The sequence below is a fragment of the Lutra lutra genome, chromosome 15, assembly GCF_902655055.1.
Source record: "Lutra lutra chromosome 15, mLutLut1.2, whole genome shotgun sequence".
Classification (NCBI taxonomy): domain Eukaryota; kingdom Metazoa; phylum Chordata; class Mammalia; order Carnivora; family Mustelidae; genus Lutra; species Lutra lutra.
In genome coordinates, this window is record NC_062292.1 from 68,841,678 (window position 1) to 68,857,380 (window position 15,703).

The 15,703-nt window shown below is 65.5% G+C and overlaps 1 protein-coding gene across 1 annotated transcript; it reads right to left on the reverse strand.

Annotated features, from left to right (window-relative positions):
- Positions 1–6,588: 6,588 nt before the first annotated feature.
- On the reverse strand, positions 6,589–15,703 carry EFNA3 (ephrin A3). Its single transcript, XM_047705032.1, has 5 exons — positions 15,474–15,703; positions 9,077–9,390; positions 8,135–8,200; positions 7,877–7,954; positions 6,589–7,643 (listed from the first exon to the last, which is right to left on the reverse strand). Exons 1-5 carry the CDS (start codon positions 15,599–15,601, stop codon positions 7,513–7,515), a joined length of 717 nt encoding a protein of 238 aa, XP_047560988.1. The 5' UTR covers positions 15,602–15,703; the 3' UTR covers positions 6,589–7,512.

Consider the following 15,703-nt stretch of genomic DNA (forward strand, 5'->3'; position numbering starts at 1 on the left):
ACCGAGCCACCCAGGCGCCCCCTTTCCCTTATTTCAAGTGGAGCTCATTTGGCTAAGTGTCTGACTTTTGGTTTGGGCTCAGGTCGTGAGCTCAGGGTCTTGAGAATCCAGCCCCGCATTGGGCGCTCGGCGGGAGGCCTGCTTCTCCCTCTCCCGCCCCCCCTGCAGGTGCTCCCTCTCTTTCGCTGTGTCTCTATCCGTCAAATACATAAAATTTTAAAAATAAAGTAAAATTCTCTTTAAGTGACAGCTGAGGGATTCCAGCAAAGACAGCGGGCGTGGACCTCCCCTGACCCCGTGGGACGCAGGAGGCCGGCGGGTGGGAAGCAGAGCGGCGCTTACCCCGCAATGTGAGTCGCAGACCCTAGAGGCTCCCCGGGAAGAGTTTCTAAGGCCTCGCGGCAGAAGCTAACAAAGGGGTAAGCTGGGGCGGCGGCGGGGCGGCAGACGGAGCCCGGGCTGGGCTCCCCGGGCCCCGGGGGTTCGCGGCCGAGGAAGCGCTGCCCTCCTGCCGCCCTCCGGCGGGAAGCGCCGCGCACTTCGCACCCAAGTCTCCGGCTCAGCGCCTCTGGCGGAGAGAGAACGGGCCGCGGAGGCCCGCAGTGCTTAGACGCCGGTTTCCCGCCACCTGTGCGGGCCGCGGGCCAGAGACCTCCCGCGGGCGCGCACCCCCCGCGCGCACCCGCCCCCGCGCGCACCCCCGCGCGCACCCCCCGCGCGCGCGCACCCGCCCCGCGCGCAGTGCCCGCAGGCTTGCCGGGGCGGCGAGGGCACCGCAGACGCGCGCTGGCGAGGGTGCGCGCGAAAGGCGCCCTGCGTGGAGCGGGTCGTCTGTGGCTGCGCGCGCTCTTCACGGGCCGCGGACGCGCCGGCCTCTGCCCGTTGGGCGCGCGCCCCTCCGCCAGCCCCTTCCCTCCCCGCGGCCCTGCCCGCCATCGGGTCCCTCTTCTCTCCCAAGGCCTTGCCTCACAGCCCAGCCAGTGCGCCCAGCCAACCGGCCCTTCCTTCCTGGGCGCGGAGCAGCCCTCAGGAGGGAGGAAGGCTCTCAAGGCCGGTTTTAAGGGCCTTTCTAGCGGCTCACCCGGCGCCCCTTTCCCGCGGCCAGACCAGGTACTCGGAGGTCAGGAAGGGCACCCAGAGTGCAGGCCTCGAGACTCAGGGGAGGACCATCCTCCAGGCTCAGAGCTGGGCCGGGGGTGTGTGCGAGCCCAGGGCCGGCGGGGAGGAGGGTTTCTGTGTCCAGAGCGGGTAGTGCTTGTGCCCGGACGTGGCCCCAGAGGGGATGAGGCAGGTTCTGTTGGTCTCTCCCTGGGTCTGTCCCCCAGGCTCGGGGTCTGGTGTCTGTGCGTGCGTGGGCACCCATGTGTGCACGTGAGTCTGCCATATGGCAACAGGGGTTTCTCTGGTCCCAAGCTCGCCTCTCCCTCACCAGCGTAGGATGAGTGTGGGAGGGGAGCTGGGGGTTCCCGGGAGGGGCTGTGGGGGGTCTGGGTCTGAGTCTCGCGGTGTGTGTGCGCGCATGGACTTTCGCAGATCCTCAGGGCTCCAGGGCTCGTGTTTGTGTCTACGTGTAGGTTTCCAGAGGGTGTGAACGCAGCATCACTTGACCCCACAAGCCCTCCTCCTCCCTTCCCTGGTTTTTCCCACACTCTAGACTTTGTCCTGCGGGTTTGGCCTGAGCTCTGCCCCGCACGGAACCCTGTTTGTCTGGCTGGTGGGTCGCCGTTGGACGCCAGCCCTCAAGTGCATCCCGCTGTGTGACCCTGGATACGAGTGTGGCTCCTGGAGCCCGCGTGTGGCTTGTGTTTGCCGGGGTCAGCGTGGCTCTGGAGCGGGTCCCACACGCACGCACGAGTGTGTGCACGAGCGTGAAGGGGTGTGTATCGGCGCTCCTGCTCCGCGCATCAGGGAGGGGACCACTCCCTCTGGCCCAGGGAGGCCGCTTCCACTTCAGCTGTGTCAACAAAGTCCGCCTTCCGCTCTGAGGCCCCTCATGGTCGGTTGCCCCAGCCCCTTCCCAGAGCAGTGAGTGTGATTGACGTGTGGGTCGCAAGGTTGTGAAGAAGACGAGAGGGTGTGTGGACTGAAGGGCAAGGCCCAGGCATCCCCTGGCTAACACCAGCCCTCAGGAGCAGCTTGGGGGGCCCCAGGCCACTGAAGCCTCGCTCGGGTCCCTGGGCTGGCTCATCCCCCCTCTTATAGCTCAGGCCGGGGACAGTCCTGGGATCACCCCCAGCCAGACGCCATGTGGAGAGCCAAGAGCTGGGAGCTGACCCTCTGGGGGAGGGGCCGTATCTGTCCCCACCCAGGGCCCAGCCACAGGAAGCTAGACCTCCCCAGGGTCCGGTCCCCGGCTGGTCCTCGGGTTTCTGCCTGACGCTGCTCTTGCTGCCCTGGCTGGCCTGACTCCAGCACCTCCGTGCCAGTCCCTGGGCCTGCCTGGGTCCCCAGTCTGTACCCAGTCTGTACCCAGTCTGTCCCCAGTCTGTCCAGGGGCTGAGCCCCCCAGCCTGTATGTCCCCACCCCTTCCTGCCTGTGTCACTCATGCCAGCTGTGCCCTCTACCCAGCTCAGGTCCTTCATCCCCCCTCCCAGCCCATGTCTCCTATCCGAGCTGATGTCCCCTGCAGTTGAGCTCAGTCCCTGACCCCAGGCTTGCCACCTGAGCAGAACAGAGAGGGTGAGGGAGCCCATGTGAGGCTTTGGGGCTGAGTGCGCTGGCCAGACAAGACAGGTCCGCTAGCCGCTAAAATGGGAGGGAAGGAGAGATGGCTGGAAGGGGTTGGAGAAGCCCTAGAATGCCAGGTGGGCCGGGACCTCACTCCTTCTGCCCTAGGCCAGAGCACAAATGTAGGGCTGAGCCCTGATCATCCCTCAGTGAAGCTCCCTGCGCCCCTCAGGGGTCAACACCCACTCTTTCAGGCCCCCAAGCCCAGGGGGGATGAGCCCAGCCCGGAAGGCAAATGGTCCTGCCCCTCTTCCCTCTCCACGGCTGGGTTAGGGTGACGACGGGTGCCCAGGGGCAGAGGGCGCGGCCGCTCCGAATCTCACCCCCCTCCCACCCAAGTCCTTGTCTGCTCCTGCGACTAGCTGTGTCCTGAGGAGCCCCTGGGACAACGCTCAGAATTCCCGCCTGTGTTTTGCTATGGCCCCTGTCGAGGTCCTTGATGAGGCCCCGGGGGGACACAGACAAGGACCCAGGAGCCCCTGATGGGCAGATGGGCTGGGGCTTTGGGGTGGCGACGTCCCAGCCTCCCCTGAGTGGACAGTAAGGGCAGCCCAGGTGTGGGGAGGGTGGCAGAGAGAGGAGGTGGCTCCACCCGCTCCCCGCCCCGCCTCCTGTGCTCCTGTTACCTCTGCCCCCTCCCCAGTAGCCCAGATGCCTTGCTCAGTCCCAGATCCCACATTCTTTTTTTTTTTAATTTAAGGATTTCATTTATTTATTTGACACAGATAGAGATCACAAGTAGGTAGAGAGGCAGGCGGTGGGGGGGCGGGCTTCCCGCTGAACAGAGAGTCCGATGCGGGGCTTGATCCCAGGACCCTGAGACCATGACCTGAGCTGAAGGCAGAGGCTTAACCCACTGAGCCACCCATATTCTGTCCTGTGCTGTCCTGTCCTGTCCTGTTCCACCCTGTCCCATCCATCGGCAGGTGTTGAGTCTGGACGGTATATCCCCTTCCATCCCACCTGCCCCCTCCTGCCCTCAGGCCCTGTCCCTGGTGTCACCTTACCATTGCCTTGGCCAGGACCCCCTGGGCCCGGTCCACCTTGATGCCACAACGCAGGGACCTTGTGCCAGGTAGGCTCAGGGTCACTGGTGTCTGTCCATCTGAGTATTGACCTCTCTCTCCCGCTTACAGGCTCTGGGAACCAGAGGAGGCTTGCCCAAGGGGAGGTCCCCACAGGACCCCCGGGTTGCAGCCCCAGCTACAATGGAGATAGTCCTTTCTCTTTAGCCCCTGCTTGGGGTGGTTTAAGGGGTTTCGAGTATCAGCCTTGGATCCCCGGGCAGCTCTCAGTCTCTTTGGGGACCTGGCAGCACGATGGAGGGGACGGGAGCCCAGGACACCTGAGTCCCAGGGCTGCTCTGCTGCGCCCCCCTGTCTGCATGGCCGGGTGACTCACTTGCCCCTCTGGACTTTGATTTCCCTGTCCTGTTTTTTTTCTTTCCTTAGTTTATTTAAGTCCTCTCTAAACCCAGCGTGGGGCTCGAACTCAGCATCCCAAAATCAAGAGTCGCGCGCTCCTCTGACTGAGCCAGCCAGGTGCCCCTAGTTTTCCTGCCCTTAGAATGTGGGGCTCAGACTGGCTCCCTCAATCCAGATTGGGGGTCCTTTGATGTCTTTCTGCACAGACTCAGCGTGACTTTGGCGGAAGGGCGGCAGGAAGCCACTACGACATGTGCCAAGCTGTTGCATGTGGTAGTAGAGCTGCCGATGGGCAGAGTGGAGTGCGGTGACGGTCCTTGCCAGGCCCTGTCCCATGTGCCAGGCCCCAGGACCCTAACCGGGGGACGTAGCCTCTTAGACCCTCAGGCTTCCCCTCTGGGCTTCAGGGATAGTGAACCTTCCAATGGCGCGGTGCTCCCAGCACTGGCAAGCACGGGGTACGGTGCCTGGCACACTGGGGGGGGTCAATGAGTGGGGGGGTGGCTCGCTCGAGGTCCCCTCCCCATGCCTGGCCCCCTGTCTGGATTGCTGGTTTTTTTCTTAAGATTTTATTTATTGGGTCTCCTGGTGGCTCACTTGGTTCGGCATCTGCCTTCGACTTGGGTCATGATCCTGGGGTCCTGGGTTGGAGCCCCCCGGTGGGCTTACTACTCAGCGGAGAGCTTGCTTCTCCCTCTCCCTCTCCTCCCTCTGCTTGTGTTTGCTCTCTCTCTCTCTCTCTAATGGATAAATGAAATCTTTACCAAAAAATATTTTATTTGGGGCGCCTGGGTGTCTCAGTGGGTTAAGCCTCTGCCTTCAGCTCGGGTCATGATCTTGGGGTCCTGGGACCGAGCCCTGCATTGGGCTCTCTGCTCAGCGGGGAGCCTGCTTTCTCCCTCTCTCTCTGCCTGCCTCTCTGCCTACTTGTGATTTCTCTGTGTCAAATAAATAAATAAAATCTTAAAAAAAATGGGATCTGGGACTGAGCAAGACAATTTGGGCTACTGGGGAGGGGGCAGAGGTAACAGGACCACAGATGGGGGTGGGGAGCAGGTTGAGCCACCTCCTCTCTCTGCCACCCCCTGCACCTGGGCTGCCCTTACTGTCCACTCAGGGGAGGCTGGGCCGTTGCCACCCCAAAGCCCCAGCCCTGAGGCTGTGCACGTCCAGGCCCCAGCCCGTCTGCCTATCAGGGGCTCTCTGCCTACTTGTGGTCTCTGTCAAATAAATAAATAAATAAATAAAATCTTTAAAAGATATTTTATTTATGGGGGCGGAGAACATGAGTGTGGGAGAGGGGCTGAGACCAAGGGAGAAGCAGACTCCCCAACGTGGGGGCTCGTTCTTAGGATGCAGCTGGCAGGAGCCACAGGGGTGAGGAGGGGCCCTCAGCAGGGACCCAGGCTGCCCACACAGCTAGAGAACCCGGCTGGGATGGACTCCCAAGGGTGCACAGCTTGACAATAAGGCACGTCCTCCCTGACAGGTTTTGGCACCTGTGGTCACTGCCCCCCTACAATGCCCCCTGTGCAACCCTGACCTCACCCAGCCCGGAGGGGCCGTGTGGCTGTTCCCCCTGCTGTCTGGTGCCTTCTGCCTCCTCTCCTCTCCTGACAGGCACAGGGTGCTGGAGTCAGGTGGGACCCCCCCGCCCCGTGCCAGCACACTCTCAGCCCTTGGGCCTTGAGGGTTTAAACAAATAAAACACAATTACCAAGGATTATAAAGGAAACCAACTACATGGAAACACAGTTATTAAAACATTTCCATTTTTTGGAATAGTAACATAGATGCTTCTGTACTAACACATTAAGAACCGGGATAGTCTAACAACAGGGTCCGTCCAAAGTAGTGATGGGAACAAATGGTGTTTTGAGCTTCAGAAACTGTAATGCAGCCGGAAAGCGGCGGTGGTTTCTGCTGGTGACAGACACACAGGTCCCCTGCTAACTGTTTTGGCTGGTTGCCCAAGTACAGAAGAGAATGCTTCATTCTGGTTACAAGTGAGTGAAAACAACAAGGTGATTTTCTTCCCTATCTAGGTTCTCAACCTCCCTGAAACCCACAGACCCCGATCAAGACCCTGAGTGCAGAGTGGAATGGGAAGCAAGAGGAAGCTGTCCTGAGGTGAGCGCTCCTGCTAGTCCACACTTAGGGCAGCCCTGAGAGACATGGGGCCCAACTCAAGTTTCTGCGGAGAAATGCGGGCCTCTCGGAGGGTCAGTGATTTGCCCAAAGGCAGCCAGGCTGGGCTCCCAGCCCCAGGGGGCTCCCTCCACCCAGCGCTGCCTCCTAAAGGAGACTGGGCCACAGAAGAAGGTGCTCACTCCACCCTTTGGCCCCCGAGTCCGACCCCCCCATCCCCGTCCCTGTGACCTGGGGGTTTAACCAGAGTCCAGATGGGCGATGGTCCCTGAAATGACACACAGTTCGTTATTTTTATCTCCAGTTTATTTTTTTAGACTAAGAGCAGAGTATGAAAGTCACAGCCAAAGCACTTGAAAAAGGCCCGGAGGATGGGTAGGGCCACAGAGGGTGGGCAGGGCAAGGTCATGGGGTTTGGGTCCCGGCTCAGGGCTGGACGGGAGGGGGCGTTGTTGTCACACGGTCTCCAAAAGTGTCTGTGCGTTGCATAGGTCTTGTCTTCACAGAAGACACAAGAGGGGCCAGGGGGTCGCCCTGTGGGGGCCTAGCCTGGTGGGGAAGGGGTCTGAAGCTGGAAGGAGACGTCCAGGAAGATCAGGGAGTTAAGGAGGGGGAGGGAGTCTGTCCGTCTGTACATTATATATAGAGATATAGCGTCTGTACATGCCTGCTGGAACCCCGGTGCCCACCCCGTGTCACCCTTGTCCACCACCCGCCCCCCCAGGGGTGTCTACTTGTAAACTTGGATTCAATCCAAACCACAGTCCTGGGCGCGGGAGTGGGAGGAGGAGGACGTGCTTATTGCTGTAAACAGGGGAGCGGGGCAGTGGGCCACCCCCTCGCCCATCTAGTCCCCTCCCTGTGCTCCGCCCCTAGAAGAGAATGACGGGGGTGCCTCCCACGCTGGGGTCTGCTCTCTCTGGGGCAAATTTATCTCTGGTGGTGACAACAGGGGAGGGTACCAGGGGTCGGAGAAAGGTACCAGAGCCACAAGGCCACTCGGGACCCGTGGCTGTCCCTGCGTCTGGTCCACTACAGGGCCCTACGTTGGGAGAGAGGGGGCAAAGGGGCGGGCCCAGATGTGTGGCGCAGACCGCACTGCCAGCCATCGGAGGAGGGGTCGAGGCCCCACAGCGAGGCTTCCCTGGGAGAGGCCAAAGTCTCCCTGCCCTTCCCCAGCCCCGCGTGTCCCCGCCAAGGGAGGGGGCAGAGCTAGGAAGCCAAGAGCGTCATGAGGAAGAAGGCGATGCCCACCGCCAGGGGCAGGTGCTCCCGCTTGGGGCTGGTCCCGCTGATGCTCTTCTCCAGCTTGGGCACCTGCGGACTCTCTCCCTCAAAGTCTTCTGTGGGCAGACGGACAGAGAGCGCGGTGAGGGCCGGGCTGCGCGCGCGGGCGGGACACGCGGCGGCGGCGGCGGCGGCGGCGGCGGAGCCGGGACGTGGCCACCCACGGGGCCGGGCGGGGCGAGCGGGCGGGGCGAGCGGGCGGGCTGCGCCCCGGGAAGGCATGCGGGGCGAGCAGGCACGGGGGCTGCGGTCCCAGCAGCGGCCACCAGAGGGCGCCGCGCAGACTCACCCAGCACGTTGATCCTCACATGGGGGCCCATGGTGAACGGGGGGAGGGTGGGGGCCGGCTTCTGCCCGGAGTGCGGTGCTGCGGGGCGGGGTGCGGGTGGGAGAGAGGAGGGGAGCGTCAGGGCCAGGACCCCCCCACCCCGCCGCTACAGCTGGGGAGCAAGTCCCCGCTCCGGGGGCCCCCCGCCCCGCCCCCGGGAGCCCGGGGAGCCCCGAGGCGGGAGGCGAGGGCGCGCTGGCGGCCGGGGGCTGCACTCACTGGCGGCGCAGCAGACGAACACCTTCATCCTCAGGCACTTCCAGTGCGGGCCGTGCGCGGGCGTGGCTGCGGGCGAGACGGGGCCTCAGCTGCGTCCGCCGCGTCCCGCCCTTCCGCGCCGCCCCCTGCCCGGCTCCCGGGCCCGCGGACGCGGGTCGCGTGGCTCCGCCGCCGGCCCGGACAACCCCCGCAGTCCCAGCCCTCGAGAAGCCCAGACCCTGAGGTCTGAGTTCCGCGACGTCCCTCGGGGACGCAGTGACACCGCGACCCAAACTTCGGGCCGCCCCCAACCCTCCCCGCGTCTCAGACGCCTTAGGAGCCGCAGCCTGCGGCCCGCCCGCCCGACGCGGCGTCCTGGGGAGTCTCGCGCCCCGCGACGCGGACCACGTGGCAGCCACATGGCCCGCCCCAGCCCCTGCGGACCCCACGCCCTGGCCGGACTCTGACTCGCCTTTAGGCCCACCCCACCGCCCTAATCCCAGGCCCTGCCGACCCCCCACCCCTGGCCGGACTGACACTCGCCGTCAGGCCCACACCCCCACACACCTGGCCCCTGGGGACCTCATCCCAAGGCCCTCACCCACTTTTTCCCGCCCCGCCCAGCCCCCTGAGGCCCCCCGGGGCCCCCCGACCCCCCCCTGGGCCCCCCGACCCCCCCTGGGCCCCCGGGCCCCCGAGCCCGCAGCCCCGGGGCCCCACCCCCTGGCCGTTTCCCTGATACATTCCTTAGGCCCCTCCCCGGGACCCCACCCCTTGGTCGCCTCCCTGGTCCGCTCTCTAGGCTCCGCCCCTGGCCCCACCCCCCTGGTCGTCTCCCAGGTCCGCTCTTTAGGCCCCGCCCTGGCCCCACCCCCGGCCCGCCCCGACACCCTTAGGCCCCGCCCCGGCCCCGCGGGGCCCCACTGTCGCCCGCCCTCCGGCCCCGCCCCGGCCGTCACTCACAGATGTAGTAGTACTCCTGGCCGGCGTGGAACTCGTAGCCCAGCGAGAAGGCGCTGTAGCGCTGGAACTTCTCCGAGAACTTGATGGGGCTGTGCGGGGCGTGCGGGCGGTTGCACTCCCAGCGCTTGAAGCCTTGGCTGGCGTTGCAGGTGCGGTAGCCGGCGCGGCTCACCATGTACAGCACGTACTGCTCCGCCCCGCCCCCGGGGCCCGGGCCCGCCCCGGGGCCCACCCCCGAGCTGTTGTAGTGGGGGCAGTAAATATCCAGATAATCGTTCACGTTCACCTGCACCGTGTAGCCCTCTCGCCGCAGGCTGCGGGGGAGAGGAAGCGGGTCAGAGAGGAGAAGCCCCACGCCAACCCCCGTCCCACGCCGCCGCTCGGCACAGCTTCCCTAGGGCCTTCGCAGCCTCCCGGCGTTTCTCCGGAGCCGCCTCTCTGCTCAGCGCCTGTCCGCGTCCGCGTTCCCAGGGCCCTAGCGCCACCAGGCCCACGCCAGCCGCCCACGCCCCGTGCTGTCCTCCCGGCGGCCGCCAGAGGGCAGCAACGGCGCAGGGAAGCCCGGCCTGCCTCCAACGGCGAAGGGGGACGTGCGCTTTGGTTGCCACAGAAACGGCGCAGGCCCCAGCGACTCCCAGACCCGCGCCCGGATTTCCTCCGCCCATCCCCCACAATCCTCCACTGGCGGGGGGTGGTCGGGGACTGGAAGGGAAGGGGGGAGTGGGAGGGATCGCTTCCCAGAGATGCGCACCTCTCCCGCATGCTTCCCTGCCGTGGCCAGCGCACCCCCGAGGCCAGTCGGCCAGGACCTGACCTCACAGACGCAGGTGTGGACGCTTCGCGCATATACACGCGTAAGTGCCGCGGCGCGCACACAGACACGCGCACCGTCCGCGCGGGCGGCACACACCTGGGGGAGCCAGGCTGCCTGTGTGTTGGACTCGCACGCAGGACTGGTTGACCCCAGACATCTCAAGCTCTCTTACTGCGCCCACTCTCCCCACCCCTGCGTCCCCCCAAGACACACACATACACACACACGCGCGTGCACGCGGGCTCATGCCCTCTCTTTGCTAATCCTGGCAATCAAGGTCCCCAGTAACTGAGACAACAGAGCCTGGAGCCGGGGCTCAACAGCAAGGCCCCACGTGGTAGCATGCCCACAGGCCCAAACTTCCATCTCTATACACCGTCCGCCTCAACCACTGGCCCTGAGTGGTGCTCGTTAGAGAAGTGGGCAGAGAGCCTGGGCAAGATGGCTGAGCCTCCTCCTTCCTTGATTCATCTATGGGGACACAGAAGCAGATGCTGGGTCCCTCGTAATCCCCACCTGCCTTGCCAGCCGTCATCAAAGCGTTGGTCTTAATGCCTGGATGGTGGTGCTGAGTGGTGGTGTGGGGATGGGAAAAACATTTGAATGGAGAAAGAAACTCAAGAAAAGTAGGGGGAAGTTTCCCCCAATTTCTTTTTTTTTTCTTTTTTTTTTTTTTAAAGATTTTATTTATTTATTTGACACACAGAGAGAAATCACAAGTAGTCAGAGAGGCAGGCAGAGAGAGAGGGGGAAGCAGGCTCTCCGCAGAGCAGAGAGCTGGATGCGGGACTCGATCCCAGGACCCTGAGATCATGACCTGAGCTGAAGGCAGAGGCTTAACCCACTGAGCCACCCAGGCGCCCCTCCCCCAATTTCTTTAGGGTAGGAATCCACACATCCTGCCAGGGAGAGGAGAACATGGCGGACACAGAGGGCCTGGGGCGCTTGGCAGCAATGTCATACCACTGGGGTCTCTCAGCCCTGGGAACTCCCTGAAGGGAGGGACTGGTTCCTCATGTCACCAAGCACCTCCCAGTTCCACAAATAGTCATTAGATCCATTAGGGAAACAAGCTTGGAGGCCTCTGAATCGGGTGGAGCTTTGAGGGTCCCTCCCCACCCAACCAGACTTGCTTGGCCTGGCCTGTGCCACCCCCTCCCCAAGCGCTCCCTTCCAAGCCTGGCAGGGAGCAGAGAGGTGAGAGCTGGTGCCTGGGCACCTCAGTGGGAATGGGCACAGCCTTCTTGAGTCATCAGGAATGCCACCAGTCCCACTTGGTTCCCACGGGAGTGATGGGTCACTTAGGCCCCTCCCTGGCTCTGGCACTCAGGTGGGCAGGAGTCTCGGCCTGGGGCACTGGGAGCAGGAAAACGGGTTAGACCAGGCCTGGTTCCTGGCACCACCTGGGTTTGCGTCTCTATCCCCAGCTTCCAAGTCTACTGTTCCTCCCCCATAGGCTTTGAGGAGGGGGCCACCAGTGATAGGGGGCTGGGCCCAAAGCCGCAGCCCAGCCACCCTGGGACCTCTGTCCTTGAGCCTCACCTAGGTTTCCAGCCCTGCTGTGAAAGGACCCTTCCCTGGGACACTGCCCAGCTCCCCCTACAATACAGCCAGGGTCACTGGGACAGGTGACCTCAGTTTCCTCGACAGGGCAGGGACTGGCCTTACAGAGAGGCCTGTGGGTGAGCACCAGTGAAGAGAAGCCATCTTCTACCTCTCCATGGGCTGGGAGGCAGGAGGAGTCCCTGAAATGCCCCCCAAGCTGGGCATGTGGGAGGAAGTGTGGCTGGTGGCGTGGCTGTGGGTAGCTGGAGTCTGGCGGGCAGGGGGCTGGGTGTCCCCAGTCACAACTCCTGGGAGACGCCAGTGAGGTGTCTCCTAGGCTCGGCCACTGTCAGTGAATCTGTCATCCTCTCCGCCCCAGCAGTGCCACTAGGCCGCGCAATGGCCTGCAGCTCACTCCCCCTCTAGGGCTGCAGCTCCTCATCCGCGGGGGGTGTGGGAGGCACCTGGGGGCTGGGGTGTGCCTGCCCCTCGGAATGGTTCTCTATTCTTCCTCCCTTCATCCCGTCCTAGCCTCCAAGTCTCTCGCAGAAAGTCAAGTGTTGACACACCCCACCTGGAGGGGGTGCCCCCTCACCCCGTTATATCTCACTCCGGCTCTCACCGCCTCCGGGGCGCATTCCGACCCTTCTCCGTCACTCCTTCAATGCCCCGCCGGCTCGCGCCTGGGGGGGGGTTGGGTGGCGGGGGAGCAGGGAAGGAGCAAACCTCTCCCCACGGGGCAATTAGGGGCAGGTAAACAGGGAGCCTAACAAGACCACGGAGTAGGGAAGGCATCCCGAGAGGCCCTGAACTTGCTTAATCCCTGCCCCCACCCCTGGAAGCCGGGAAGCGGAGCTAAAGGCGAGGAGGAGCGACGGCAAGACACGACCCGGGCTCCCTCCCCTCTAGCGCGCGGCCCCGAGGCGGCGCGCCGCTCGCTCCAGCAGGCGAGGCCGGACCACGTGCGCGCGGCGTGGGGCCCGCGCGCCCGGCTGGCGGTGGGTGGGTGGCGGGAACGTTCGCGGGGCGGCGCGTGCACGCTGACACCCCCGCACCTCTCGGGGCGCTCCCGGCGCCCCGCCCCGCTGGGTCTCGCCGGCCGCGGCCGGGGCCCGGGCTTCTCCCGCCGGCGTCGCGTGGGGGAGAGGCAGCGCGCCCCACGTCCCCGCCCCCTCCCTGCGACAGCGGCGGGCGGCGGCGGCGGTTTATTGATCTGCAGCGGCGGCGAGGAGCGAGAGACCCGCCGAAAGCGAGACACAAGCGGAGTGAGAGCAGACGCGCGCGGCCAGAGGGGAGACTACCAGACCCGGGTCCCCGAGAGGGGACAGGGAGAGACAGCGAAAGAGGGGGGCCTAGAATCGTTGAGAAAGAGGACCGGAATGGGAACGGAGGGAGGCGGGGAGAAAGGGAGAGAGGAGGGGGCCGATCGCGGAGGCCCCCAGACAGCGGAGCCGGAGACGGCTGTCAGGGGCGGGCAAGGGGGTGCGGGCAGAGCCTCGGCGGCTGGGAGAACGCGCGCAGGGAGAAAGACCAGCGGGACCTAGTACAGCCTCAATAAACCTTTGCTGAATGAACGCGTGAATGAGAGCAAGACCAGCCGCAGAAACATTTCCGAGAGAAAGCGGTAGGGCGCCGGCTGGAGAAGAAGCTGCCGACGCTTCCTGAGTTGGGGGTGAATAACAGCGCCTTGCGCCCTTCTGCAAAGCAAGGAAGCACAGGGCCGGGGGCATGCGTGTGGCCATCAGCCGGCCCTCCCATCCCCACCCCAAATTCAATTCCGGGCTCAGGGGACCCCTCCATCGACCTCATATTTTCCTCCTTTCCTCCAGGATAGTACCCCCCATCCCTCGTCCTGGCCAGGTTGGGAACTGGTCTCCAATTACAGCGGATCAGACGGAGGGCCCGGGTGGGGGGTGGGGACGAGGGGCGAGATCACGACCGCTGTGCGGGGTACTGCCCCCAGGTCTGTCAAAGGAGGCCTCTGCACGTGTCCCACCAGCACCCTCCCACGTGACCCCAGGAGGCGGGGTCTCAAGACCCTCTCCACGTGACCCCAAGGGGCAGAGACCCTCTCCACGTGACATGGGGTGGGAGCCCGGCGCCCAGCTCACGTGACGGGGGGAGGGGGCGCGGGAGCCTGTGGCTCGGCCCGGCCCCGCCCCCAGCTCCCTGGCCCTCTCCACTCCCGGCTCCGGAGCACGTCGCTCTCACGATTTATGGGGCCGCGGCTGCCGCAGTGAGGGAGCCGGGGAGCCCGGGCGCAGCGGCAACAAAGGCCGAGGAAGCGAGGCGGGGGCGGTGGCGTCCTCGCAGCCGGGTGCGCGCCCCCTCCCACCTCTGCCGGTCCAGACCTGCGGGGGAGCGGGGAAGACAGAAAGGAGGCTCCCGGAACCGGGCCCCGCCACCCCCTCCCAGGGCTTTCACCTGAGCCCAGGTGTATGTGGGGGAGGGGAACCTGATCAACAACATCCCCCTCCCACCCCCAGGCTGTTCCCGCATACCCCTGGCTCCCGCGTCCCCTAAGAACGCGGGGTTGCCCAGAGGGCGGTGGGAACCTGGGACCCCTCACCTGCGTACTCTCCACTCCCTGCCAGACTCTAGCGGGGCGGGGGGAGGCGGACGTGTGAGTCTGGGGGAGAGGGACGAGCTAGATAGAACGGGGAGTCAGCCCCCAGCACCCCCCGGAGTTCTTCGAGTCCCGCTCCCGGGGGGGGGGGGGGGGGAGGGGCCTCCTCCCCACCCCTGAGGTTTCCATGGGAAGCGAGAGGGGGGCGTCGTTGGCTCATCCCCACCCCCAGTCTGACACTCGGGCGCGAGCAGGGAGAGAGGGGGAGGCGCGGAGCCCCAAACAACAAAGAGCGGAGCGGCGAGCGGCAGCCCCTCCCCCGGGAGGTTGGGGGGTCGCGGCCGCCCGGCCCTCCCGGCCCCCTCCCCTGGTCCCTCTCCAGTTGCTCCCGAGTTGCCCCCCAGGGTGGGGAGCCAGAGGCAGTGCCACCGCCGCCGCCTGGGCAGGTGTGACAGTGACCCCCGCGTCCCTAGGGATGCCCCCAGCACACAGACACACACGGAGGCACGGCGGGGAGGAGAAGACAAGGGCAGCGAGGACTGAGCAGATTGAGGATCCGGCCCCGCAGCCGGCACCCAGCCGCCGCGCCACACACCCCGGGAAACCACACGGCCGCCCTGACACCCGCCCAGACCGCGGCGGCGCCGGCAGCCTCCCCAGCCCAGACGCGGCCGGCCACGCGGACAGCGACCGCAGCCCCCTCCCCGCCCCGCCGCCCGCTCCCACCCCCAGACGATCGCCGACGCAGACACACAAATCACACACTCAGACACACACGCACACTGACAGCCGCGCACGCCCGCTCACACTTGGAGCCACACGCCGTCCCCAGGCCGGGCGTGTGTGTGCGTGTGTGACACGCCGACATCTGCCTGCCTCTCTCCGGTTCGCCGGTGGCCCACGTTCCCGTCCCCACATAGCAGCACCTCCAGGACCCCAGCCGCGGCGACCCAGCCCCGGCTCACCCACGCCTGGCGTTTCCCCACAACCAGGGCAGGCCATTCGGCTACGTTCTGAGGAGGCGCCGGGCCGGACTCCCTGCCCTGCCCCGGATCCCACTTTTAAAAGCGGGAGTCCTAGACAGAACCCCTCGAAAGCCTCAGCGCTGAAAACAGGTCATCCCTGGCCGTCCCCCCCACCCGCCCCGTGCGATGGCCCAGCACGGCTGAAGGGGGCGAAGATGGGGGACTGTGCGAGGGGCGCTCTTCCAGCGGCGGGCGCGGAGAGAGGGCAAGGCGGGGTGCGGTGTCCCCGTCCAGCCTCCTCCGCACGGCCCAAGTCCTCCTTCCAAGACCTTAACAGCCCCTTTCAGACCACCCCCCCGCGCGTTTCACAGCCGCCCACAGAGTGTGCCCCTCTCCCTCGTTCCCAGCCCCCAGCCGTGCCTCCCAGGACCCCCATCACCCTCAGGGCCCACCGGCTCCCCCCTCGCAGACGCGGGACGCCCTGGGCTCCCCGGGCCCCCGACTCACTGCTGGTTGGAGCTGTTCCAGTATACCGCATGCCGGTTTCCCAGCGCCCCCCCGGGCCCCTGGGCCAGCAGCGGCAGCAGCGGCACGGGCACGAGCAGCAGCAGCAGCAGCAGCGGAGCCGCCGCCATCCCCGAGGCCGCCGCCGCCGCCGCCCCCCCGACTGAGCCCCGCGCTCCCGGCTTCTCGCCTCCCAGCTCCCTGCGGCCGCCGCCGCCGCCGCCGCCGCCGCC

What these genes read in the sequence shown, in the direction of transcription:
- EFNA3 (XM_047705032.1), bottom strand. Translation starts at nt 15,601, where the DNA reads ATGGCGGCGGCTCCGCTGCTGCTGCTGCTGCTGCTCGTGCCCGTGCCG. An exon ending in CCAGGAGTACTACTACATCT is followed by an intron (nt 8,201 to 9,076) that starts GTGAGTGACGGC and finishes TCTCGCCCGCAG; the next exon opens with CCACGCCCGCGCACGGCCCG. An exon ending in GTTCGTCTGCTGCGCCGCCA is followed by an intron (nt 7,955 to 8,134) that starts GTGAGTGCAGCC and finishes CCCGCCCCGCAG; the next exon opens with CACCGCACTCCGGGCAGAAG.